The following is a 25,369-nucleotide window of genomic DNA, read 5'->3' on the forward strand; positions in this document are numbered from 1 at the left end:
AACCACCCACCAACACCTCATCCACTGGCCTTCTTGGTCAGTTGGCTATAATTTTGCAGGTTTACATGGCCTGAGGGGTTTTTAAGCTCTTCCTGTGTACCCCAAAGGGAGGAGGTGTTGAGGCCAAGGTGCAACTTTGTGGTCAGAAAAAGTCCTCTGGGGCAGGATGCTCACTTGAAGCTGTGACATCGAACCTGGATGTGGTCAGAGGTATATAGTGGGCAGTTGCCCAGAAATGAAAGTAAAAGGTCTGTGGTTAAGACCCAATGGAACTTGTGTAGCCTTAACTCTTTGGTAAATATGTTTGAATTCATAAGAAACATGTCCAAAGATCACTTCTAAAATTCACAAGAGCAAGAACGTAAATAATAAAGACAGAGAAATAGATCCGAGTTTGGGCGTGGATGGACATATTGAAGCAAAATAGATAGCAATATAAAGAACAAACAGATGGTTACCAGAGGGGAGGTGGGTGGAGTTAATGAATCACTATATTGTATGCTTGAAACTAATATAACACTATGCTGACAGTACTGGAGTCTTTTTTTTTTTTTAAAGTAAGAAATCTGCAAACATACTTATTCAAATAATTTTGCATATAATAAACCCTAAGGGTGAGAAATCTTGTTTTGTTATGAAGATGATGATTATGACAATGATGATGATGGTGGCTATGTGGATGAAAGGTTAGTGTTTTTATGCATTACTACACACATTTGGAGATTTTAAAATAATAAGCATAAGATTTTTTGTTTTTGTTATTTGAGTAGATCTGAAACACCATGTTACATTAGTTTTGGGTGTAAAACAGTGATTTGACAAATTTGTACATAACACTGTGCTCACCACAACTGTGGTTACCATCTGTCCTGTTTCTAAACCCATTTTTTTGTGGTCGGAAAATATTATATCTATAGCAGGGGAAGGCGATCTAAGCTTAATCTCCCTAGAAATACTAACTCAATCCAGGCCACATACTTTATGTTGAGAATAAACAAAGTAAGAATTTGGGGTAGATGATTTATTTTCTTAATTATTTTTAATCTTTCATATTACATAAGTGTTAGTTTCAAAATTAAATTATTCTAGGTCCATAATTTGTTTTGTTTTTGTGCCTTCTATGCCTGCCTTCTTCAGGATTATTTGAATATTTTTTAGAATTTCATTCCAGTTAATATACTGGCTTCTAGACTACCTCTGTTTACCCTATATTGTGATTGTTCTAAAGATTACAGTATACACTTATAACTTCTCATAGTCTTATTAGAGTTAATTTTCTACAATTTAAGAAATTTTGTATAAAACAGATTTATTGATCATCTCCCCTAGACATTATGGTGTAGTTACCATATGTATTACGATCTACATACATTGCAAACACTGGAAGTCACTGTTGCACACTCTGCTTTAAATAGTCATACATATAGAAAGAAATTAACAGAATATTGGCTTTTAATATTTATGTAGATATTTATAATTTCTCATGCTCTTCTTACCTTCCTAAATGCCCAACTTTCTGATACTATTACTCATAACCCTGAAGAATTTCCTTTTTTAATCACCTCTTGAAATGCAGGCATGCTGGTGATGGATGTTCCCTCTAGTGTTTGAAAATGTCTTAATTTATCTTCATTTTGGGACACTATCAATGATATTGAATTCTGGGTTGGCAGATTTTTTTTCTTGCGATGACTATTCCATTATTTCTTATTTTCCTTACTCATAAGTTTCTGGGCATATAGGTGTTATTATTCTCTGGTTGTTTTCAAGATTTTTTTTTTTTAATCTTTTTCAGAAGTTTGAGTTTAATGCATCCACTCATGACTTGATTTTTATCTATCTTATTTGGGTTCTGTTGGGCTTCCTGATTTGACTTTGTGTTTTTCAACAAATTTGGAATAGTTTCAGCCATTATGTCTTCAAATATTTCTCTGCCAATTGTTTCCCTCTTCTTATATGGTCCTAAGTACAGGTGTCCTACCTTTTGATGTTATCACATCAGTCTCTTTTAAAAATTATTTTTGGTCTCTTCTGAGATTGCATTATTATTCTTATCTAATTCAGACCATTTGAGGGGGACAAGAGGTGGATAGTTACATGTTGCCGTAGGAGGAGTCACAAAGAAGCACAGGTTGTAATTAAGGGAAGAGACTCATAAGACGTATGGCAGAGCAGCACTTTCTAAATGCTGAAGTCTTATTTTTTCTATAAGTTTACACTCATTAATTACGATGAAATAAAATTTTTACATTAGTAAATTTGGTACATGAGATTGGAAAGACAAGGTCTGTACTTTTTGCATTCTCTCTGGAATTGAGTGCCTGCAAAGAAAATACTTTCTGGTCTGTTCCAATAACAGTAAATTTTAAAAAGGCACCATCTTCCTCTGAATTTAGTACTGAAATGAGTACAGTTTAACTCTGGGATCCAGAAAAACAAGCCCATTCATTATGTTGAACACCTAATGTATATTCTCAGAAGGTTAGACACAGGAAGTTGCCATTTCCCTGACTTCTCCACAACTCTTTCTATTCTGAATTCACTCTTCATTAACATCCTCCTAACATCGTTCCATATTTAAATAGCTCCAGTGGTTTTGGTGGCTCCCCTAACCCAAGCTCACTCTACCAAATAAATCCCATGGCTTCTCATGGGTACGTGTAAGACTTTAGGCACCTTTTTATGAATGTTTAGATATGTAGTAAGTACTTTGGGAGAAAATTGGGAGGTGTCCCACATCAGGATGTATTAAGCAGCTTCTCTTTCATTTTCTCCATTTTCAATAATAAAAGTTCATATGTGTGGATGGGATGCTCAAGAGAGCATTTTGGTGTCTTCTTCCCCTAGGATCCTGTAGGATCCCCAAATCTAGACCTTGACAGTACCTTTCAAATTTCTTCAATTCAAAAAAAAAAAAAAAAAAGATCTCCTTTAAATACATCCAAAACAACATATTGTGGAAGGACACAGTGGTTCTTCTTCATTGAGAAAAAGAACAGTAACCATGACTTGATTTTCAAAATGGGAATGCATGTCTAGTAAAAAATTACTCTTGTTTAGTGTCCATACATGATGTGTTGAATTTCTTGAAAATCTTGTTTAAAATACAGTATGTTTGATGTATATGAATGAATTGGTTAAATCGATGATATTTTTGATGCCACATTATACCAATATATTGAAACAATAGAGATTTGGATAGGTGAAAAGAGGAAGACAAAGTTTTAGACTTCGAGTCTTCTTGAAATCCGAGTTTACTAAATATTAAGGAAACAAAATAAGAAAAGAGGACATATAGCAAGAACTGAATGTGGTTACACATTATTTTAAGGATCTTTAGGGATTATGTTATGTATTCTTCAGATCAGCCCTAGTAAGTGGCTATAATTATGGCCCTCATATCAGATGATGAAACTGAAGCATGAAGTTTTTAAGTAAAAACAACTGAGATTTAGTGGATACTTTTGTGCCAAGAGGTGTTCTTCAAATAATCTTCAAGTAACTTTATGAATCAAACATGATTTCCATTGTATTTTCCAGGAGAGGAGCCTGAGTCCAAGTAAGTCATAGGGCTAAGACGATGCATTCAGAAAGTACGTTGAAATGACCTGGTTTCATTGGCGATGTCCTTGAACTTTACCCCGTACTGGTTACTCTCATTTTTATATTGATTAGGGATCCTGGTGAAAGCATCTATAAGATGATGTTTACCACTAAACAAAACTACTTTCTGAGAATATTTGGTATAGAGGACACACACACACACAAACTAGAATGGAAGTAAAAAAGTAATCTTTTTTCTATTTTCCAATATTGTTTTTTTCAAACAGACTTACTTATCTCATAAAATACAATGAGAAAAATATTCCTGTTACTATTGTAGTAGATTAGGTATATTTCAGTGATCTACATTTCTTCCATCTGACCACTTTGAAAAGAGTAACTTTGCAGACAATTAAAGGCAAGTTGGATCATGTGACTTCTTTTCGCAATATAATGTGAGTAAGAAAGTAACATCTTACAAGTTCAGGACCCAGGCATTAAGAATCACATATCTCCCTCCCCCTATGGTCTCACAGAACATAATAAATGAAAATAAAATAAAATAAATCTTAAAAAAATAAAATATTAATTAAAATATTAACTTAAATATTAACACATCTCCTGGCTCCTCTGAGAGGTACTAATCTGTTATAAAAGGTCTCTCACCTTTTATCTCACTCCTCTAAGAATAAAATGCATAAGAAAGATCTGAACTGAATCTGTAGTCTGAGGTCAAGTTCATACATGCTCAGCCTACATCAGCTGAAACACCGCCAAACTATAAATGGTTGAATGAGGAATAAATTTAAATTATTTTTAAAGAATTTTTAAAAGATTTTATTTATTTATAAATGAAAGAGAGAGAAAGCATGCACAGGCAGGGGGAGGGGCAGAGAGAAAAGCAGGCTACCTTCTGAGCAGGGAACCCTCCAGGGGCCTGACCCTGGGACCCTGGGATCATGATCTGAGACAAAGGCAGCCACTTAGCCAACTGAGCCTCCCTGGGGAACCTTTAAATTATTTTTAAATGTAAACGCAATCTTGGGCAGTTTGTAATACCACTTTAGCAGTTAGTTAATCATTGTTATTTACGTATTGTATGAAATTAATTTTGAATATTCGTATAATTTCTCTATATGAGTTTAGGGAATAAATATAGAGAATATAAAGAACAAGGCTATATTCAAAGAGATAATATATATGAAATACTAACTCATTTTGCAAGTTATAATCAAATGTAAACTTTTTCCCTCTTGTGAATAATTGTCTCTGAATAATTATCAGATTACTAAAGGCTTTCCCAAATTCTGTCAATACCCAACTCTTTGACCCACAACAAGTATCATGATATTTTTAATTCTTGTTTTCTTTTTTATTTAACTTTTTTTCCTATTAAAGTATTTTTCTAAGCATTGCAGTGAAGAGTAGCAAAAGTAGGGATGTGGAGAATTTAATAAAACAGGATTATCTTCCAAACTATCTACAACCCAGGTGAGAAAAAAAAAAAAGACAAACAAACAAGAAAATGTATCAAAGAACACTGGTTATTATCCAAGGAAAATACCAATCTTGGTAAAAAAACCAAAACTAATCATTATTAATGCTGCACTAAAACAGATTCAGAAGACAGATGTTGGTTCCATTCTCTGAGGATGTGGGACAGATATTAATGGTTCTTATATAGCAACCCTGTTGTAGGATAAACTCGAGTGCCTGTTTTTTTCTGATTTGTTGTTGTTGTTATTTATAATAATTTATTACAATTGAAGATATGATCTTCTATCCCATGAGCATCCATTCAGGTGCCTTTCAACTGGTAAGCTGCTTTCATAACTGGATTGCTGCTCTTAAAAATGCCCTCTAAATCTTCAAGTTGACGAGTCTGCCTTGGCTTAAAACTCCTTGTTCCAGGCCTTGTAAGCTACCCCAGCTCTTCACACCTTTATAAGAAAAGGTCTTCAAACTCAGCACCCCAGTAAGCCATCTATGATAGTGGCCTATAAGCCCCCAAAATGTTGGTGCAGACCTGTCAGAGACTCAAGTCTACCCTTTCAACTTCCAGCTAATTACGTTTAGTGCCTGTTTGCCCATGGCTGGGGTGTGAAACTTGAAATTTAGGATCTTGGCACCCACTTGCACCCCTTTGGCCACGAACTGTCCATCAGAAGCCATTAAAAGCCACAGTGCACTCATGCCCTACACCATTCCTAGGGAAAAGATTAGGATTTTTGAGATAGCATTTTGTTCTAAAGTAAGTCTAAGCATGTCATTTTTCCATCATCTATATGGGTCATTCATACCAGCCATAATTTCACGACTATAGAAGATGCACTTCATAAGTTAGAAAAAGGGCATTGCACAAAGGTTGGGAACCCCTGAGGTAAACAACGATGCACTGCTGAATGCAGCCATTGAGAGAACCACATCGGCAACCCCAACCACCGACCTTTTTGAGCAAGAGGCCAAAGGAGGGTGGGGCCATGGTCATTAACAAAAGCCCACTAAGGTCACTCAGCATGCACATACCCTGAGTGCCTGTTAGCCATTTAGTCCTCTCAGCTCCACTTGATCTTAGCCAAAAGGCCGAGAAGCAATTAGTCCTCTCAGTATCACATGGATCCCTCAGTGCCCTGTTCTCAGGTAAAGGAGCTCGGCTCTATCAACTTCTCTTCCTTGCTAGCTCACATGACGTTGAGTTCTGTTGGTAAAAAGCAATGGAGAGACACATCAGAAAGGGCTCTTCTTGCTGGTTTCATGGTGTTTGGCTGCTATGGCTTCGTTGCCAACAGCACACACGCAGGAAGTCCTGTGTATTCAGCCTCCAGCAAGTTTTGTGGCCAGTCCCAGTCACAACTTCCTTCCCTCTGCTCCGTCCCTCCTAACAGGGGTTCTTCCTGTCTGCCAGTCACAGCCTGAGATTCATCCTCACCTCGTTCAGCCTGCGGACTGTGGAGCTGCCCTGTCCCAGGCCAATGCAGTGAGCATGTTTGCCATGAAGCTGTGTGTGGCCATATTGTCTTCAATAACATCTAAATCCCATCTTCAGAGAGTAGATCTGTCTTTCTCAGTTGTTCACTACTTTGAGTACTTTCCTTTTTACTCAAAGGTATTTTATAATTTTCCTTATCTTAGCAGCCTTTCCTCTTAGTAGACTTTCCCTTACAAATACTTAATAATTGTTTATATCAATCTTCCTCTGGTTTCTGTCTCCTGGCTCAATTCTGATTGATAACATTGCCACCCTAGGTTGTCATTTGCGGTCTCTTTAAGGACTATGAGAAATCAACTCATTTGGAAATACGAGTGGAATTATTTATCTTGGTGAGAGCTTTATAGTAACAGTATTTGATATTTTAATTTGTAATTTATGATTTAACAAATACCAAAAACTTAAGAAATGTATAATTTGTCTCTGACTATTTATATTATTTACATTAATAAAATTAAGACAGAAAAACAGTTCTATGACACCAAGGGGGAAACCTCAGGTACACTTCGGGCTTTGCGTGATTATGATGCAAACTGCAGGTTCCTCGTTGGTAACTAATGAATCATTCTAGTGAGTGATGCTGATAATGAGAGAAGCCAGGCACATGTGCATACAGCGACAATGTAAGCTAGCTCTGTACTTTCCTCTTAATTTTGTTGTCAATCTAAAATTGCTCTAAAAATAATATCAGAAATATTTCTGAGAAAAAAATTGGCTTATAAAGAAATGAGAAGAATAAATGAAACAAGATGGGATTGGGAGGGAGACAAACCATAAGTGACTCTTAATCTCACAAAACAAACTGAGGGTTGCTGGGGGGGCGGTTTGGGAGAAGGGGGTGGGATTATGGACACTGGGGAGGGTATGTGCTTTGGTGAGTGCTTTGAAGTGTGTAAACCTGGCGATTCACAGACCTGTACCCCTGGGGATAAAAATATATGTTTATAAAAAATAAAAAATTAATAAAAAAAAAAGAAATGAGATATATATAATTTTTTAAGATGGTGAGACAGCATTATACCAAAATTAAGTGGCTAATATGCCTGGTGTTTACAAACATATGTTTTCCTTTCTAAACAGGAGTCAAAAGAACATTTTCTTGAGTCAAAATTTAAAAATGGGCAATCCTTGTCACTCTCTGAGGATACCGACAACCTGAAATACAGAGAATTAGATGGTATTAATCTTAGCAATACATAACATAATATTCTGTTGAATAAACAATTTATTTAGACAAATAGTTATATCTCTAAATCTGCCCCATATAATTTTTCTATAGAAACACCTCAACAATTGTGTTTATATAGTTGTTCACATATTGCTATTTTTCTTCATAAAAGCAATTCTTTTAAGTCATGAAATATAAATGTTTTCAAGAAACTTACCCTTTGGAAAAGAAAGATGAGCCTTTTGGCCACACAGATGAATTATAGTGGCTTCTCTGGCAGACTTTAATCCATGAAGAATGAATGAAGACATCCAACAAACACTATGAGAAAGCAAATTTTATTAGAAGTCAAATAAAAGCTCATAGTCATTTGAATTTTATAGTCACAAATTTAACTCTTTCTTACTTTATAGAATCTTTTAAACTATCATATAATGTTCTATCATTAGATATTCTATAAAACTATCATATAATGTTACACACTGGACATATTATAAGAGTATCATAGTAGGAGTGAGTGAAAAGGACAAACTTACAAAGGCAACAATTTCTGGGTCTTAAAAATTGATCAAAGGTTAACAATATTTTATGAAATATCTATCATTGAAAATCACTCCTAGTGATTCAAGCAAGAAAAAGCACATCCATAGTCTTTTTGTCCAGCACTGCTCCCTTGCCTCCCTGCCTGCCCACTGTAGCTCAGTGATCCAGAAGCTTGTAGTTCCACAATTTGGAAAAGCTGCAGAAAGCAATGGTGTTGGTGCCACAGACTCAATTAGCAGTAGATAAGGGACTGAAATAGCCCATTGACTTTTCAGCTCATAGTGATGATTTCTCTTGTTATAAATGAAGAAAACCCATATGTTTATTAGTCAGATGTTGTGGTCAAACACTGTGACCCCCATAAATACTTAAGATTCTGTTACTGAGAGTACAACGGGAGAGTTGACAAGAACTCTCTACACACTCTTGGTGGATGGGAAAAAAAAAAAAAATATATATATATATATATATATATATAAGCACATAGAAAGAGGATACCAAGATGAACCCAGTAGAAAATAGAACTGCTAGTAAAGTTATGAGCAATCCCCCCTTCTCTCTCTCTCTCACACACACACATACACACACACACACATGCACACACATCACATTGCAGATGGTGGAAGCTCTACTGACTTGCAGTCTTTGCACACAGTCTTTGGAAAAAATTAGTGTTTGACATCTAAGCTACAAAGTCACAAAGGCAAGCCCTAGGAATGTTGGCTCAAAAATAAAAATAAACAATAAGAATTTGGAAAAACTGAGCAGACCTATCAGCACGCAGACTTAGAAGATTTAGTAGTAAAACTTTTTGCAAGTTTCAAAAATAATAAATCAAAGAAAAATGAAATAGAATGCATACTTACTAAACTATATAATCAAAAATTCTACCTAAAAAACTTAAAAAAGACATGAAAATGAACTGGGAGGGCACCTGGGTGTCTCAGTCAGTTAGTTAAGTGTCTGACTCCTGGTTTTATTTAATCATGATCTTGTGGTTGTGGGATTGAGCCCCTGTCAGTCTCCACAGTCAGTGCAATCTGCTTCAGATTCATTCTCCCTCCCACTCCACGCCTCCCTGCTTGCATGTGTTCACTCTCTCTTTCTCTAAAATAGATAAATAAAATCTTCAAGAAAAAAAAAGAATGGAAAAGAACTGGAAAATGTCTTCCATACTAAGGGAAAATAAGGTCTATAGAAACTTGTATGAAGATAAGATGTTAAATTTATTTGAAAAATAAAAGTATTTTAAAGTAATATTTAAAAATCTATTTAAATTATAAAGAAAACTATGTTCAAATAATTAAATGAAAATATTATGGCAGCAGGGGCGCCTGGGTGGCTCAGTGGGTTAAAGCCTCTGCTTTCGGCTCGGGTCATGATCCCAGGGTCCTGGGATCGAGCCCCGCATCAGGCTCTCTGCTCAGCAGGGAGTCTGCTTTCCTTCCTCTTTCTCTGCCTGCCTCTCTGCCTACTTGTGAATAAATTAAAAAAAAAAAAAGATACCTTAAAAAAAAAAAAAAGAAAGAAAATATTATGGCAGCAATAGTTCAAGTAGGAATTATCAACAGAGAAATAAAACTATGCAACTAGAGCTCAGAAATCCTGTTTATAAATACATATCTCAAATGAAAAATTCACTGTATTGGCAATACAGAAAATTTGTGATGTAGTAGAAGAAAAATGACCAGGTTGTCAAAGGAGTAACATAATTTATTCATCCCATAGGATGAGAAAGAAAAAAGAAATAATAACAATGTTCAGGATATTCCAAATAGTATCAGGAAAACCTGCATAGGTTTAAATTCAAACTGAGAAGGACAACAGGGCAGAAAAAAAGAAAAAAGACAACGGAAAAAAAAGAATCCTAGGGCAGAATGTATAAACAACTTCTCAAATATTTAAAAAATAGTCCTGGACACCAGGGGTTTAGCAAACTACTAGTAGAGCACATAGAAATCCACAACTAAGACATCATAATGAAATGGCTGAAGCACACTTCCAAACTACAGACAAAAGAAATATTCCTGAGGGAACAGAATGGATCATGAAGGGACTTGAATCAGTGTGAAGATCAGGGAATGGGTGATAATATCCTCCACCTCCAGCAGCATTAGACCTCATCATCTACCACAGAATCCTTATCTGCCTGGCACAGTATTTCAGATTGCAGGGGGATAACATCAGCAAGATGAAGATACACAAAACCCTAAATTCCCCATGTAAACAATAATTTAAAAATATACCCAGACACACAACTATGTGTATTTGGTCTAATCATTTTTGATGAAGGTGCCAAGACCATTCAGTAGGGAAGGGGACTGTATCTTTCACAAATGGTGTTGGGAAACTGATTATCTGATATAAAAGAATGAAATTGGATGCCAATATTTACACCATATACTAAAGTTAACTCAAACCAAGTTAAAGACCTAAACACAAGATATAAAACTGTAAAATTCCTTGAAGAAAATATGAGGGGAAAGGGAAAACATTGTATTTGGCAATGATTTCTTGATATGACACCAAAGGCAAAGACCACAAAGGAAAAGTCTGTTGTAGACAAATGGGCTACATTAAACTAAAATGTTTCTCTGACTCAAAGGGCATGATTAAGAGAATGAAATGACAGAGTATGAAAAAAAAATGCTTGTAAATCATATATCAAACAAAGGATTCATATCCAAAATATATAAGGAATCATATGAGTTAGTAACAAAACCCAAATAACCCAATTTAAAAATGGGCAAAGGAATTAAAAGGAGATTTTTTCCAAAGAAAATATACAAATGGTTAAAAACATATGAAAAGATGCTCAATGTCACTAGTTATCAGAGAGATGCAAATCAAATTCTCTAAGATATTTCCTCATACTCCTTAAGATGTATACTATTAAAAAAGTGTTGATCTTACCAATACACTATTGTTGGGAATATATATTGGTGAGCTATTATGAAAATATGAAAAACAGTATGGTGCTTCTTTAAAAAATTGAAACTAGAATTGCCATATGAATCAGTAAATCTACATATAGGAAATATATACAAAAATTGAAAGCAAGATCTCAAATAGATATCTGTTCACCCATGCTGACTACAGCATTATTCACAGGAGCCAAGAGGTTGAAGCAGCCCAAAAGTCCACTAACAGATGAATGGATCAAGGAAACATAGTATACATATACCAATATAATATTATTCAGCCTTGGAAAGGAAGGAAATCCTGTCACATGCTACAACATGGATGAAATGCCACGATGTTATGCCCTACCTATCAGGTTCCATGTTATGGCTCTGGGTCTTACTGTAAACGGTGCTTCTGCTCTAAACCACAACCCCATCCCAGGTCTGGACTCTGAACTGCCATTGCTAACACCAGGTTGGTGCTGCATGGACCTTTTCCTCCACCTATGGAAGCTCAAGCCTCTGACCCATCATTGCTAGGGTCAAGCTCTCACTGCCTTGAGTCCCATTCTGTAGGTTCCTTGGCAGGGTCCTGAGTACTCATTGGGGGTACTGTACATCCCAAGACAAATTTTCAGCTCCCAGGTCACAGCTTTGAACTGTTACTGGGGGTTAGACTGCTAGAGCTCCATGCTCAGCTCCTTGGGTCCTGACACATGATTTGAAAAAACCACCACAGGTTCATGCTGTTGCTATCTTGTGACTGCTACTTGGGACAGAATTGAAACTTCGACTTACTCTCCTCAGACTATGCTGCTACCACACCCTGCCCCACAGCCTCATGTCCCAAATGAATCTTGTCATCCAAAAGCCCATGTCACTCCTACATTCTTCCCTCCAGCCAGCCAGAGTCACATGGTGAGCCCCTGAGACCCAAGTACAGTTTTCAGTGCACGTGCACGTCTCCACCCCAGACCTGAGTGCCACAGCCACAGCAAGTGTACTTGTGCACCAACACGCAGTTGCTATGGTGTTTCCATTGGTACCTGATCCTGGATGACAGCTCCCATAATGCTTTGAGAGCTCTGAGGTCAGCATGCCAAACCAGACACCAAAAAGTATCCTCTCCGCAAGAATTTCTTCCCATGGATGACACAAGAGAGAGTGGGATGATATGTTTAATGTGATCAATGGGAAAATTACCTGTCAACCAAGAATACCTCACTCAACAAAGCTGTCATTCAGAATTGAAGAAGAGATAAAGACTTTTCCAGCATCTCCGAGGATAGCATGTCAAAGTTTTAACTCTCGCCCAAGATGGCAGTCAGAGGAGAGGAAAAGCAAGATCCTAGTGATGGTTGGTTAATGCCATGTGTCAGAAGAAATGTTAACTATTAGACCTACCCTATGGAAATGTTAAAGTGAATTCTTTTTTTTTTTTTTTTGTAAAGATTTTATTTATTTATTTGACAGAGAGAGAAACCACAAAGAGGCAGAGAGGTGGGCAGAGGGGGAGGGGGAAGCAGGCTCCCCACTGAGCAAGGAGCCCGATGCAGGATAGGATCCAAGGACCCTGAGATCATGACCTGAGCTGAAGGCAGAGGCTTAACCCACTGAGCCACCCAGGTGCCCATTAAAGTGAGTTCTTAAAGCTGAAAAAAAGACAAAAATAAGTAACATAAAAACATATAAAAATATAAAATCATTAGTAGAGGCCGAAGGATAAGGATATTGGATGTTGGTAGAGGCAATGATTTTGTGCATAAGTCACCAAAATCAAGGCAACAAAAACTAAAAGAAAAAAGTAGGACTGCATTAAACTAAGGAGCTTCTGAACAGCAAGGGAAACAATAAAAAAAATTGAAAGAACAATGCACAGAACAGGAGAGAATATTTATCAACTATAAATCAGATAAAGGACTAATATCCAAAATACATAAAGAACTCACACAATGTGGTAAAAACAAAGAAAACAATGCAATTTTAAAAATGGGCAAAAAAAAAAAAAAAAAACGGGCAAAAGACCTGAGAAGACTTTTCTGAAGACATACAAAAGGTCAAAAGATACGTGACAGGTGCTCTAAATCACTAATCATCAGATAAACCACAATAAAATATCACCTCACACCGGTTAAGATGTTTTTTTCAAAAAGGATAAGAGTTATCTAATTTTGGTGAGCATGTCAAGAAAAGGAAGTCCTTTGAAGGAAATGTAAATTTGTACTGCCAAATGGATAATAGTGTGGTGGTTTTTAAGAAATTAAAAGTAAAACTGCCATAAGAATCAGTAATGCCACTCTTATGTATATATTTAAAGAAATGAAATCATCTCAAAGTTATATCTGCATATCCATTCTCATTGCAACATTAGTCACAATAGCCAGTTATGGAAGGAACCTAAGCATCTGTCAATAGATAAATAATTAAAGAATGTACAATATATATACACATACACAAGCATACACAAATATATTTATGCATATTGAAATATTATTCAGACATGAGGAAGTAGAAAATCATGCCATTTGTGGCAAATTGATAGATCTTGAAGACCTTATAGTAAGTGACAAAAGTCTGACGGAGATAGATAAACACTGTCCTCTCACTTATATGGAGATTCTAAAAAAATGAACTTGTAAAAGCAAAGAACAGAATGCTGTTTAGCAGAAGCTGTGAAGTATGGGGAATTGGGGAGATGTTTAAGAATACAAAGTAACAACTAGTAGATAATAAGCTCTGGAAGTCTAATGTACAATGTAGTGATTATAGTCAGCATTACTGTATTATAAACTTCAAAGTTGGTAAGACTAAATCTTTGCTGCTCTCAATATCCACAAAAATGATAAATACATAACATGAGAAAGTGTTATCTAGCATTATCTTAGTAATCATACTCTAATACATAAGTGTATCAAATGAACACATTGTACGGTTAAATTTATACAATGTTATATGTCTATTTTAGCTATTAAAAACAAACAAAAGATATATTTGTAATACCTACAGCTTCTACAAAGGAAATAACTTAAAAATATAGCTAAGACAAAAATAGAGGAATTAAAATGGAACACTAAAATAACACGTTTAATACAAAAGTTGTTGGGCAACATGGAAGAAAAATAAAGACACAGACATAGAATAAGTAGCAAAATGACAGACCCAACCCCAACTATCCCATTAAAGATATTCAAGTGAATTAAATAAATATTTCAATCAAAAGATAGAAATTGTCTCCCAAGTGAAAAGGTAAGATCTACATGCTTTCTGTAACAGACACACATTAGACTCAAAAGCACAATAGGTATAAAAAATGGATAACAAAAGATCTTTCCTACAACAATCAGCCCATAAATGAGCAGAAATAGCTATTCTAGTGTCAGACAAGGTAACTGTAAAAATAAGATATATTATTAGAAATTAAACATTTCAACATGTTAAGGCTCTCAAAAATAAGAGGAAAATAAAACAATTACAAACATATATTATTCACTTTGCAACAGAACCTTTAAACACCATGAAACAGAAAATGATGGATTTGGAAGGGTAAATAAACAATTTAATGGTATAGTTGGAAATTTAAAAGTTGCTCCATTAGTAGGGAGAGAACAGCTAGTCACAAAATCAGGAGGCCTATGGAAGACTATCCAAGCAGTAGGAACAAGCCTGACATAACTGATGAATGGAGAAAAGGGTCTAGGTCATGAATAAGGATCACATTTTTGAAGTATGGAGATATTCAAAGTAATAGACAAAGGATTAAATTAGAAGCAACAAGGAAAAGACATGTGGACAATTTTCAAACTTGTGGAAAAGTGGTATACTTCTGAAAAATGTATAGTTCCAAGATGAAATCTGTGAATATACCTTGTAGTGGATGATACTAAACTGAGGCTATATTGAAACTTTTAGAGTGGAACTAAAGTGGTGTTTAGAGACAATGTGAAGCTTTGTCACTTATACTCAAAAGGAAGAATGTTATAAAATGCATGACCTGATGACCTTCTCAAGAAGCTATACAGAGAAGAGCCAATTAAAGTTAGAGAACAAGGAAATAATAAACATATATTTAGCCAAAAGCTGATTCTGAATTACATATAGTAGAATAACTCACAGTAGCCCCAGATGGATCAATTCCCAAATATCCAAGAGTATCAACAGTAGTATGGATGAATAAATTTAAGTAGAATCAGACAATGGAATAGAAATGAGTTTGGAGGGATGCCTGGGTGGCTCAGTCAGTTGAGCCGCTGCCTTTGGCTCAGGTCGCAATCCCAGGGTCATAGGATGGAGTCCCGCATTGGGCTCCTTGCTCGGTGGGGAGCCTGTTTCTCTCTCCACCTTTGCCTGCCACTCTGCCCGCTTATGCGCATGCGCTTGCTCTCTCTCTCTCTCTCTCTCGGACAAATAAAAAAAATCTTAAAAAAAAGAAAGAAAGAAAGAAATGAGTTTGGACAATTGAAAACCCAATGCAACTGTATAGGTGAATTGCACAAGTTTTGCTTTCCCTAAAAGAGCCAAGAAAGAAAGAATACATACTGTATGATCCATTTACATAAAGTGCTTTTTAAATGCAGATTAGAACATGAAAGGGGCATTTTGTAGTGATGGTAATATTCGTATTCTCATTCCACATGATGGTGAGTCTTGAAAATGCAGCCATCTGTTGGCATCTTTTGGCATGTAAAATTGCATCCATCTGTATGTACCTTATACCACAATAAAATTATCATAAGAGAATATTTTGAAAATATGCAAACATATTTAAAACTAGACATAAAATTGAAAAAATCCTACCAAATTCAACTTTGTGAAAACCAAAACAAAAAGAAATGAAAATATCAGAAGTGTTGTTACAAATTCTAATACAATTTAATCTGTCATTCAGAAAGCTTTTCACACTCAGTTACAGAATATTTAGATGTTTAGAAATGAGGAAAAATGTAATGCTAATTGAATAGTAAAAAGAAACCCTTGAGGGTAGAAAGAGGGGCTAATAAAATATGTGTTATGTGCATTTTGATGGGAATGCTAAAAAAAAAAGGAAATTACATGTTTGTGGCATTCATAAATGGATTTGGACAATGTGTGAAAATAAAGGACTATGACATAAGTAGATTTAATGAAATAATACAATGTTGGATTTACATTTGAAATTCCATAGTCATACTTCATCATATTAGCAGAGTAAAGAAGATCAAATGGTATGATTTCCATGATGCAGAAGGCAATTAATAAAATTAACATTCACTATTATTTAAAAAAATATCTTTAGCAAGATAGAAATAAGTAGGAAACATTTATGCAAAGATCTAGAATAGATATAACTCTGGAAAGAACAAGTATAAACTCAAAATGTTTAAAAAAGGATGGACCATTTCCTTACACCACACATGAAAATAGACTCAAAATGGATGAAGGACCTCAATGTGTGAAAGGAATCCATCAAAATCCTTGAGGAGAACACAGGCAGCAACCTCTTCGACCTCTGCCGCAGCAACATCTTCCTAGGAACATCGCCAAAGGCAAGGGAAGCAAGGGCAAAAATGAACTATTGGGATTTCATCAAGATCAAAAGCTTTTGCACAGCAAAGGAAACAGTTAACAAAATCAAAAGACAACTGACAGAATGGAAGAAGATATTTGCAAACGACATATCAGATAAAGGACTAGTGTCCAAAATCTATAAAGAACTTAGCAAACTCAACACCCAAAGAACAAATAATCCAATCAAGAAATGGGCAGAGGACATGAACAGACATTTCTGCAAAGAAGACATCCAGATGGCAAACAGACACATGAAAAAGAGCTCCATATCACTCGACATCAGGGAAATACAAATCAAAACCACAATGAGATATGACCTCACACCAGTCAGAATGGCTAAAGTCAACAAGTCAGGAAATGACAGATGCTGGCGAGGATGCAGAGAAAGGGGAACCCTCCTACACTGTTGGTGGGAATGCAGGATGGTGCAACCACTCTGGAAAACAGCATGGAGGTTCCTCAAAATGTTGAAAATAGAACTGCCCTATGACCCAGCAATTGCACTACTGGGTATTAACCCTAAAGATACAAACGTAGTGATCCAAAGGGGCACGTGCACCTGAATGTTTATAGCAGCAATGTCCACAATAGCCAAACTACGGAAAGAACCTAGATGTCCATCAACAGATGAATGGATCAAGAAGATGTGGTATATATACACAATGGAATACTATGCAGCCATCAAAAGAAATGAAATCTTGCCATTTGCGATAACATGGATGGAACTAGAGTGTATCATGCTTAGCGAAATAAGTCAAGCAGAGAAAGATAACTATCATATGATCTCCCTGATATGAGGAAGTGGTGATGCAACACGGGGGCTTAAGTGGGTAGGAGAAGAATCAATGAAACAAGATGGGATTGGGAGGGAGACAAACCATAAGTAACTCTTAATCTCACAAAACAAACTGAGGGTTGCTGTGGGGAGGGGGGTTGGGAGAAGGGGGGTGGGGTTATGGACATTGGGGAGGGTATGTGCTTTGGTGAGTGCTTTGAAGTGTGTAAACCTGGCGATTCACAGACCTGTACCTCTGGGGATAAAAATATATGTTTATAAAAAATAAAAGACTAAATAAAAAAAATAAAAAAAATAAAAAAGGATGGTTTTTAAAGTATGAAATTGACATAAAAACACATGAGGAGGTTAATGAAACAGAAGTGCAAAATTTATATCCACACATACAGAATATAGATTTCAACAAAGATACAAATAATTCAGTGGAGGAAGTAAAGTCTTTTCAAAAAATATTGTGGAAAGAATGGACTATCATATATTTTTAATAAATATATACTTTATACTATGTACAAAACTGCTAAAATTAATCATACATAAATGTAAATGATAAGATTTCAGAAAGATGTATTAGAAAAAATGCATGACCTAATGTTGGACAGACAATAGAACAAGAAAAACATGATTCATAAAAGAAAAAATTGGTGTAGTTTGACAAGATAATTTCTACTCTTTGAAAAGAGAAGTAAATCATAGACTTCAGAGGATATATTTACAAATCATAATCTCATAAAAGACTGGCTGCCAGGATACATAAAAAATTCTCAAAGTATAATTACAAAAATTAAAAATATAACCAAAATATTTCAATAGTCAACTTCTTCAGAAAACATTATATGGATGGCAAATGAGTATAGGAAAATATTTCAACACTATTAGTCTTAGGAACATACAAATTAAAACCACTACAAATCAGACTTCTGGTTCTGGAAAGATAGAGAAGGAAAACTTTTCACTATTTCTCCCACCAAACACAGCAAAAAGCCTGGATAGTATATAAAGACAACATAAGAAGATTCAGATAGATGATAAGAAAGCTGACAGAACCAGGTACTCTAGACCTGAGGAATGACATGGTGGTGAGTTCCCTGGAATTTCTCTTTCCCTCACCTGTCCCAGACTGATGACAGAGAGGCTGCCAACCCACGGCTACCAAGGGGGACAGACAAAAGCCCCAAGATGTTTTTTCTCTCCAGTCAAAATAGTGGAAAAAAGGCATGCTAGAAAGAGAAAATTTTTAGACACTAACTGCATTATTCATCAAAAATCTATTATCTCACAATATGACAAACACAGCATCAGAAAAAATAAATTCCCAATGAGTTATAAACCCTATTTAAGAGTTAAAAAATAAATAAAGAAAACTGTAAATTCTGGAAAATAACATAAGCAATTATATTCATTAATTTAGACTAATTTCTGAAATAAGTCCAAAACAATCACTAACGACCAAATGATAAATTGAACTAGAGTTACATTAATAAATTTTTGTACTTGGAGCATGTGGGTGGTTCAGTTGGTTAAGTGGCTGCCTTCAATTCAGGTCATAATCAGGGTCCTGGGATCCAGTACCCTGTTGCGATCCCTGCTCAGTTCAGGAGTCTGCTTCTCCCTCTTCTCCTGCCCCTCCCCCTGCTCATGCTTGCTGGCACTGTCTGTGTGTCTCTCTCTCAAATAAATAAATAAAATATTAAATAAATAAATAATAAACAAATAAATAAATAAATATTGGTGATTAAAAACTTCAGTATGATAGTAAAAATGTAAGTCACTGCATCAAAATGTATTTGTATCTTATAAACTCAAAAAAGAGCTCATATCTAAAATATGACAAGGACTTCTAAGAAGGGAAAAGGAGAAATGGGCAAGTATCAAAAGTGACACTAGATGACTTCTCATCCTCACAAAAGATAACATCCTAATGATTCATGGCCCAGAAAAATAGTGTTGTTATAGAACCACCAGATCTTATTGAATTATTTTTTCTGAGACTACTGAATTAATTTTTCTGAGACTACTGAATTTTGGTTCTATTTGATAAAGTATATATTTAAATAATACATTAGAAAAAATACTGGAATAATTTAATAAATTGAAAACACATAACTATGACCATGCAATTTCATTCTAATCCTTAAGTAAAAAGGTATTATAATTAAACATAAATACAATTATAATGTTATAGTTCTGTTTGTATTTTATGATGATAAATGTAATATTTATTTACCTAAATATATTACTACTATACTTATATGCCTAAATATATTACTACTATTTTTATAGGCCTTTTATATTTATATGCCTAAGTATATGACTATTACATAGTCAGGCACAAATTACTGTACATACAATGTGTGAAAATAGACAAGGAAAGGTTTTCCATAAAATCGTTGTTAATGATACCCACATACTAAAAGGACTAAATTTCTAAGAATAGATTTTAAAAGGTCATATTCATGTAAGACAGGGCAGTGAACACTCACAAACGATAGACTAATTGATAATAGAGATGGATTACAAATATGTGAGAGTGAAAGGTGACACAATTAAATTGCACACTGCATGAATCCATTGATATGAAGTCCAAAAATAAGCAAAGGTATTTCACAATATGAAAATTAGCAGGGCTAATAAAGGCTCTAAGCTTCTATTTCAGGATCTGATTTGTAATTATGTGGTTCTAGCTCCTTTGTGATCAATTTCACAATCATAAACTTAGTTTCTTTGATGTGTGGTAAGATTAAATAGTAAAGATTAATTTAGGCAAAATGGCATATATAGAAGCACAGTTTTCTATGAAAACCTAGACTGAAATTTATCAAATTTACATTAACAGCATAAAATATAAATAAAATATTTAGAGCCAAATTATGGAACATTAGCAGACTTTAAAACAATAGCAATTATCTATAAATACAAACACAAACATAAAACTATGGATGAACTCTACAAGTATAATATTATAATATTAACAGATAAGCTCTTAATAAAATGGAAACATCTGAACCTTACCATTTCCTCTTCATCATCTATGGAAAGTAGGGTAGAGTTCTTAGAAGCACAGGACTCTGAACTCTCATGCCATGATTTTCTTTCAGTGCTAATATAATAGCAATTGTTATCATATGTAAGCCACTCTTTCGGACAACAGTGATAAGCTGGAGAAAGATTATGAGAGGTCATCCAAAAGAATTTTGAATACTAACAAATTCAAATTAATTTACATGCTCACCTATGTGTACATATATGTGTGCATAACATATCCATGTATACCTAGGAAGGTATAAATAAGACAAAATATGCTTATGCACACTCAACAGAGAATGGTTAGCCAACCATTCCCTAATTTATGTGTTTATATAGAGCAAACACCCCAAAATTTCCATCTCTCCATGTCATGAGAGTCACTGGAGGAAACCATTATTATCCCTGTTATAGTAGGAGGGAATTTGAGGTAATGGGTAACAATGGATATGGGAATTTGAGTGAGTATTTCTTCAGATTGTTACATTAGAAGTAATACCCTCATATAGTCATCATTTCTGAAACTTTGTTACATGATTTTCTAATTTATTCTCCCCAAAAGAATCTATTATCATCTTTTCCTTGTTTAAGATAAAGATAAAATAGAAATCTATGTTAATATCAGAGTTCGGAAAATGATTGTACCTTTTTGGATCCTTGTTTCCAGGAGTGTTTTGTTCTGCTCTGTTCCTTCAGTAACTAGAAAAATTAAAGTAATCCTCACAAAAACTTAATATTAAAGTAAATAAATCATAATGATGTGAGTTTCTTTTTGAAACTTGGTCTATTATTTAGAATGAGAAAGTTCTGCAATAAAGTGGACTTACCAAAAAAAGTGAATAAAATAATGAAGATGTGGAGGAAAATATTGCAAAAACATAAAGAACAAACTTCACTGTATCTTACAGTATTTGATTTAACCAATCTCAAGAATTAACTTGTATATCTCCGTAAGGTCTCTCCTATAACTTGTTTTTGAGCAATGAAATCTGAATATGTGTGTAATACTCTCTACAATTATTCTGTTATTTATAATTTTGACAAATTCAGAATAACCACTCCACACTGAGAACATACATGCATTAAAGTGAGGTAATACAATTCCATAATATTATGAAATATTTCAAGGCACTGAAAATCATTAAAGGGAAAAATTCTCTTATAGTCATTCAAACACTTACAGGGAATAACAGCTATTGTGACCACAGTGGACATCAAGAGAAGGCAAATGATTCCCAGGATCCCAGCAATGAGCTTTCCTGAACATAAAGGTAAATGGTTGGAAGAGGAATGAAAACACTGAGAAAGGATTGGCAGAAATAATCCTTAAGAAATTTACATGCAGTAGAACCAACAAAGCACAGAGAGTCACATATAAAAATTTGGACCCCAAACTTATATCTATTGTTATAATCATTTCTCAGAATATACCATTGCATTTACAGTAAATTTATTACCCCAGGAGATGTGGGTAAAGATTACAAATTATAGCAAGGCTGGAACAAAGTTAGTTGTCAGATATCAATTACAACACTATATTGCAACTTCAAGCTCTGATCTTCAGAAATGAAAAATACGGAAGATCATTCCCTACTCATTCTCTGCATTCTGCAGCCCAACTGCACATCATAGTACATATACTACAGATATACTGCATGTGTATTACATGTTTTACCTTTACAGTAGGAGTTCTTGCTGTTCCTTTGAGGATCATGAGAAGCATTTTGAAGATTTGAAGCATCTTGAAGATTTAATTCTACATAGGTTATTTCCTGCTCAGTTTTTGAAATGGGACTCTTAGTGCTCTTAGCTTTCACTTGCTGTCTTTTTGAACCCTTAACCTGACTGAGTTCTGCATAGGTAACTCCTTGGTTATTCATCTCTGCAGCTGCGTGGTGTCAGGCACAGGGCTGAATGGGACTGTACTGAAGGACTTGATGAATAGTGTATGTGATGAGAAGATTGCTGGGACAGTCACAAAGGGTGGAGTGTGTGGTGAGTGATAGCATTCATTTGCTGTTGAACAATGTAAAATTTGGTACTAATTTCCTTAGAGCTTTAAAGAAGCATTTCATGATAGAATACATTGTTTTTACGACGGTATTCAATGTTTGACACAACATAGAACATATTCTATGTTTGACACAACTGGTTGGAGTAATGTAAAGCAATAAATTAGGGAAGAAGAAAGGAATTCAGAAATAATATTGTCCTTATCAATGTAAGATCAGATTCAATAGAACTTTTCAATGATAGTGGAATAACTGGGTTAAAATTAAAAACTTGTATAAAAAATGCTGTACTCAAGAATTTAAAAATAGAGCTTCCCTATGACCCTGCAATTGCACTACTGGGTATTTACCCCAAAGATACAGATGTAGTGAAAAGAAGGGCCTTCTGTACCCCAATGTTTATAGCAGCAATGGCCACAGTCGCCAAACTATGGAAAGAACCAAGATGCCCTTCAACAGATGAATGGATAAGGAAGATGTGGTCCATATACACTATGGAGTATTATGCCTCCATCAGAAAGGATGAATACCCAACTTTTGTAGCAACATGGATAGGACTGGAAGAGATTATGCTGAGTGAAATAAGTCAAGCAGAGAGAGTCGATTATCATATGGTTTCACTTATTTGTGGAGCATAACAAATAGCATGGAGGACATGAGGAGTTAGAGAGAAGGGAATTGGGGGAAATTGGAAGGGGAGGTGAACCATGAGAGACTATGGACTCTGAAAAACAATCTGAGGGGTTTGAAGGGGTGGAGGGTGGGAGGTTGGGGTTACCAGGAGGTGGGTATTATAGAGGGCACGGATTGCATGGAGCACTGGGTGTGGTGCAAAAATAATGAATACTGTTATGCTGAAAATAAATAAAAGAAAAAAAAAGAAACTAAATTTAAAAAAATACTGTACCAACTTTTTTGACAACTTTTAAATCCATGTTGGTTAAAAATTGAGTGGTCTAAGATTGAGAGTACTAGTGTTACCACATACAGGATTTTCATGTAGTATATGTCTGTTATTGGGGGATTTACATTTCCTTACTAAAAGGTAGTGCATTGTTATGAAGTGAATTTTTACTTTGAATAACTGTGGAATTCCAGAAGTCATTTAATTTTAAAAGAAAGATTTTATATATTGAAAAATATTACATGACATCCTAAACTTATTGGAAATCTAAACATTGAAAGCAAAGACCAAAATATATTTTTTAAAAGTGCTTGATCTCTCTGTCAAATAGATAAATAAAATATTAAAAAAAAAAAAAAAACAGGGCACCTGGGTGACTCAGTGGGTTAAAGCCTCTGCCTTCAGCTCAGGTCATTGTCTCAGGGTCCTGGGATCGAGCCCCACATCAGGCTCTTTGCTCAGATAGGAGCCTGCTTCCTCCTCTCTCTCTCTCTGCCTGCCTCTCTGCCTCCTTGTGATCTCTCTGTCAAATAAATAAATAAAATATTTAAAAAAATAAAAATGCTTATATAACACTAGAAGTTGACAATTGGTTTAATGATAAAGATATGAAATCATAAATGATAAATAAAAGTGTAGATCATTTATGGAAGACCACTGGTGGTACAAACCACAGAAAGATCTCTGAATGTCAAAGGCAGTGTGGACAGGTTTACTTGTATAAAGAATTCTAATAAATCAAAGAAGTGTAATTTCATAATTCAATCAATGAGCTCTGTAATAAGTGAAATCTGAAATTACTCCTGGATCTCAGAACTTACAAAGTATGATATTTATAAAGTTACTTCGTGTTTAACTACTTAGCTTCTACTAATCTAAAATGTGAATTAAAATAAAATATAATGCATATAAAGCATTCATACCTTTTAGACTATGTAACATAATTCATTAGACAGGAGTGTCTTTAAGTATTGAATATCTTTTTTTTTTTTTTTTCCAAGTTTGGGTATGTTTTTAAAGTCTTTTGAATGTTTGTAGTTAAGTTTAAATTAACATTTGCAGAAGGTACATCATCTTGCTTTTTATGAAAAATCAAATTGCTTTCATTCATCTAAGCAAATGTATGAGGAATTCTGTTTGACCATTATGATTTAATGGATTCATATTAATAATGTATTTTTTAAGACTGGGCTAAATATAAAATAATATGTATAATTATAATTGATGACAAATCCAAGTTAAGTGTTTTCTTTTATGATGCTTATGGCTTTCACCTGAAATTACATTGATCTGCAAACACAATTATGTGCATGCATACATTATTAATTACTTCTCTACAGGTAAGAATTCAAATATTTTAGGAAATTCTCCAGGATATTTCATATCCATTCTTGTTTGTCGCCTGAATTGTTGGAATAAATATACCAATGTTCTCTGTGATTTGATTGTATATTAATTGTACCTCGGGTATATCATATTCAGCATTTGTAATCTACCAGCAAATGAGGCAGCTGAGAGAGAGACAGCAGAGGAGTGACACATACCTTCTGTTGACCAGAGAGTCGGGCATCTTCCAGTGGGAGACCAGGTTACTCTTGTAAACAAACAGTGTCTGTGGTCTTCACAGACTGCTGGCCCTGTGAGAACTGAGTGAGGCAATAGTGGAAAAAGTAGATTTCTCATCAATGTGTCACTTAAAATTTGAACAGGAAATTCTGACACTTGGGCTATTTTGAAGCCAGTGCATCTCATACACACCTCCAGAATGTAAAGGCTTTGAGCTTGTAGTGTGTCATTTAGTTTGTTTGTACCTTGGCAAGTGCCCCTAAGAAATATTTATGTTCCAGGAGATACTGGGGTCACACTTGACCACCAGGCTGTTAACTGAATAACAAACACTGAGTACCTAGACTTTCTGAAAAATATCTTAGATGTTTAAGTTTTAC

At 34.9% G+C, this 25,369-nt stretch overlaps 1 protein-coding gene across 2 annotated transcripts; it reads right to left on the reverse strand.

Annotated features, from left to right (window-relative positions):
- Nucleotides 1-4,893: 4,893 nt before the first annotated feature.
- LOC309868404 (NKG2-A/NKG2-B type II integral membrane protein-like) lies at nucleotides 4,894-25,071 on the reverse strand. Of its 2 annotated transcripts, XM_082738248.1 has the most exons (7): nucleotides 24,968-25,071; nucleotides 22,183-23,946; nucleotides 21,689-21,766; nucleotides 21,153-21,206; nucleotides 20,496-20,641; nucleotides 7,918-8,021; nucleotides 4,894-7,687 (listed from the first exon to the last, which is right to left on the reverse strand). In XM_082738248.1, the coding sequence occupies exons 2-7, from the start codon at nucleotides 22,385-22,387 to the stop codon at nucleotides 7,567-7,569; spliced, it is 708 nt and encodes a 235-aa protein (XP_082594374.1). In that variant the 5' UTR covers nucleotides 22,388-23,946; nucleotides 24,968-25,071; the 3' UTR covers nucleotides 4,894-7,566. The 2 variants fall into 2 exon arrangements, with proteins under 2 accessions (XP_082594374.1, XP_082594375.1); XM_082738249.1 differs by lacking the exons at nucleotides 21,153-21,206; nucleotides 24,968-25,071 and having other exon boundaries at nucleotides 22,183-22,460.
- Nucleotides 25,072-25,369: the final 298 nt, after the last annotated feature.

Source organism: Mustela nivalis, assembly GCF_964662115.1.
Source record: "Mustela nivalis genome assembly, chromosome: 7".
NCBI lineage: Eukaryota > Metazoa > Chordata > Mammalia > Carnivora > Mustelidae > Mustela > Mustela nivalis.

Excerpts from the sequence above, each read along its gene's own strand:
- LOC309868404 (XM_082738248.1), bottom strand. The coding sequence starts at position 22,387 with ATGAATAACCAAGGAGTTACCTATGCAGAACTCAGTCAGGTTAAGGGT. Across the intron at positions 20,642-21,152 it reads GGAAACAAGGATCCAAAAAG|CTTATCACTGTTGTCCGAAA; the intron begins GTACAATCATTT and ends ATCTTTCTCCAG. Across the intron at positions 8,022-20,495 it reads TAGATGATGAAGAGGAAATG|TGTTTGTTGGATGTCTTCAT; the intron begins GTAAGGTTCAGA and ends GCTTTCTCATAG.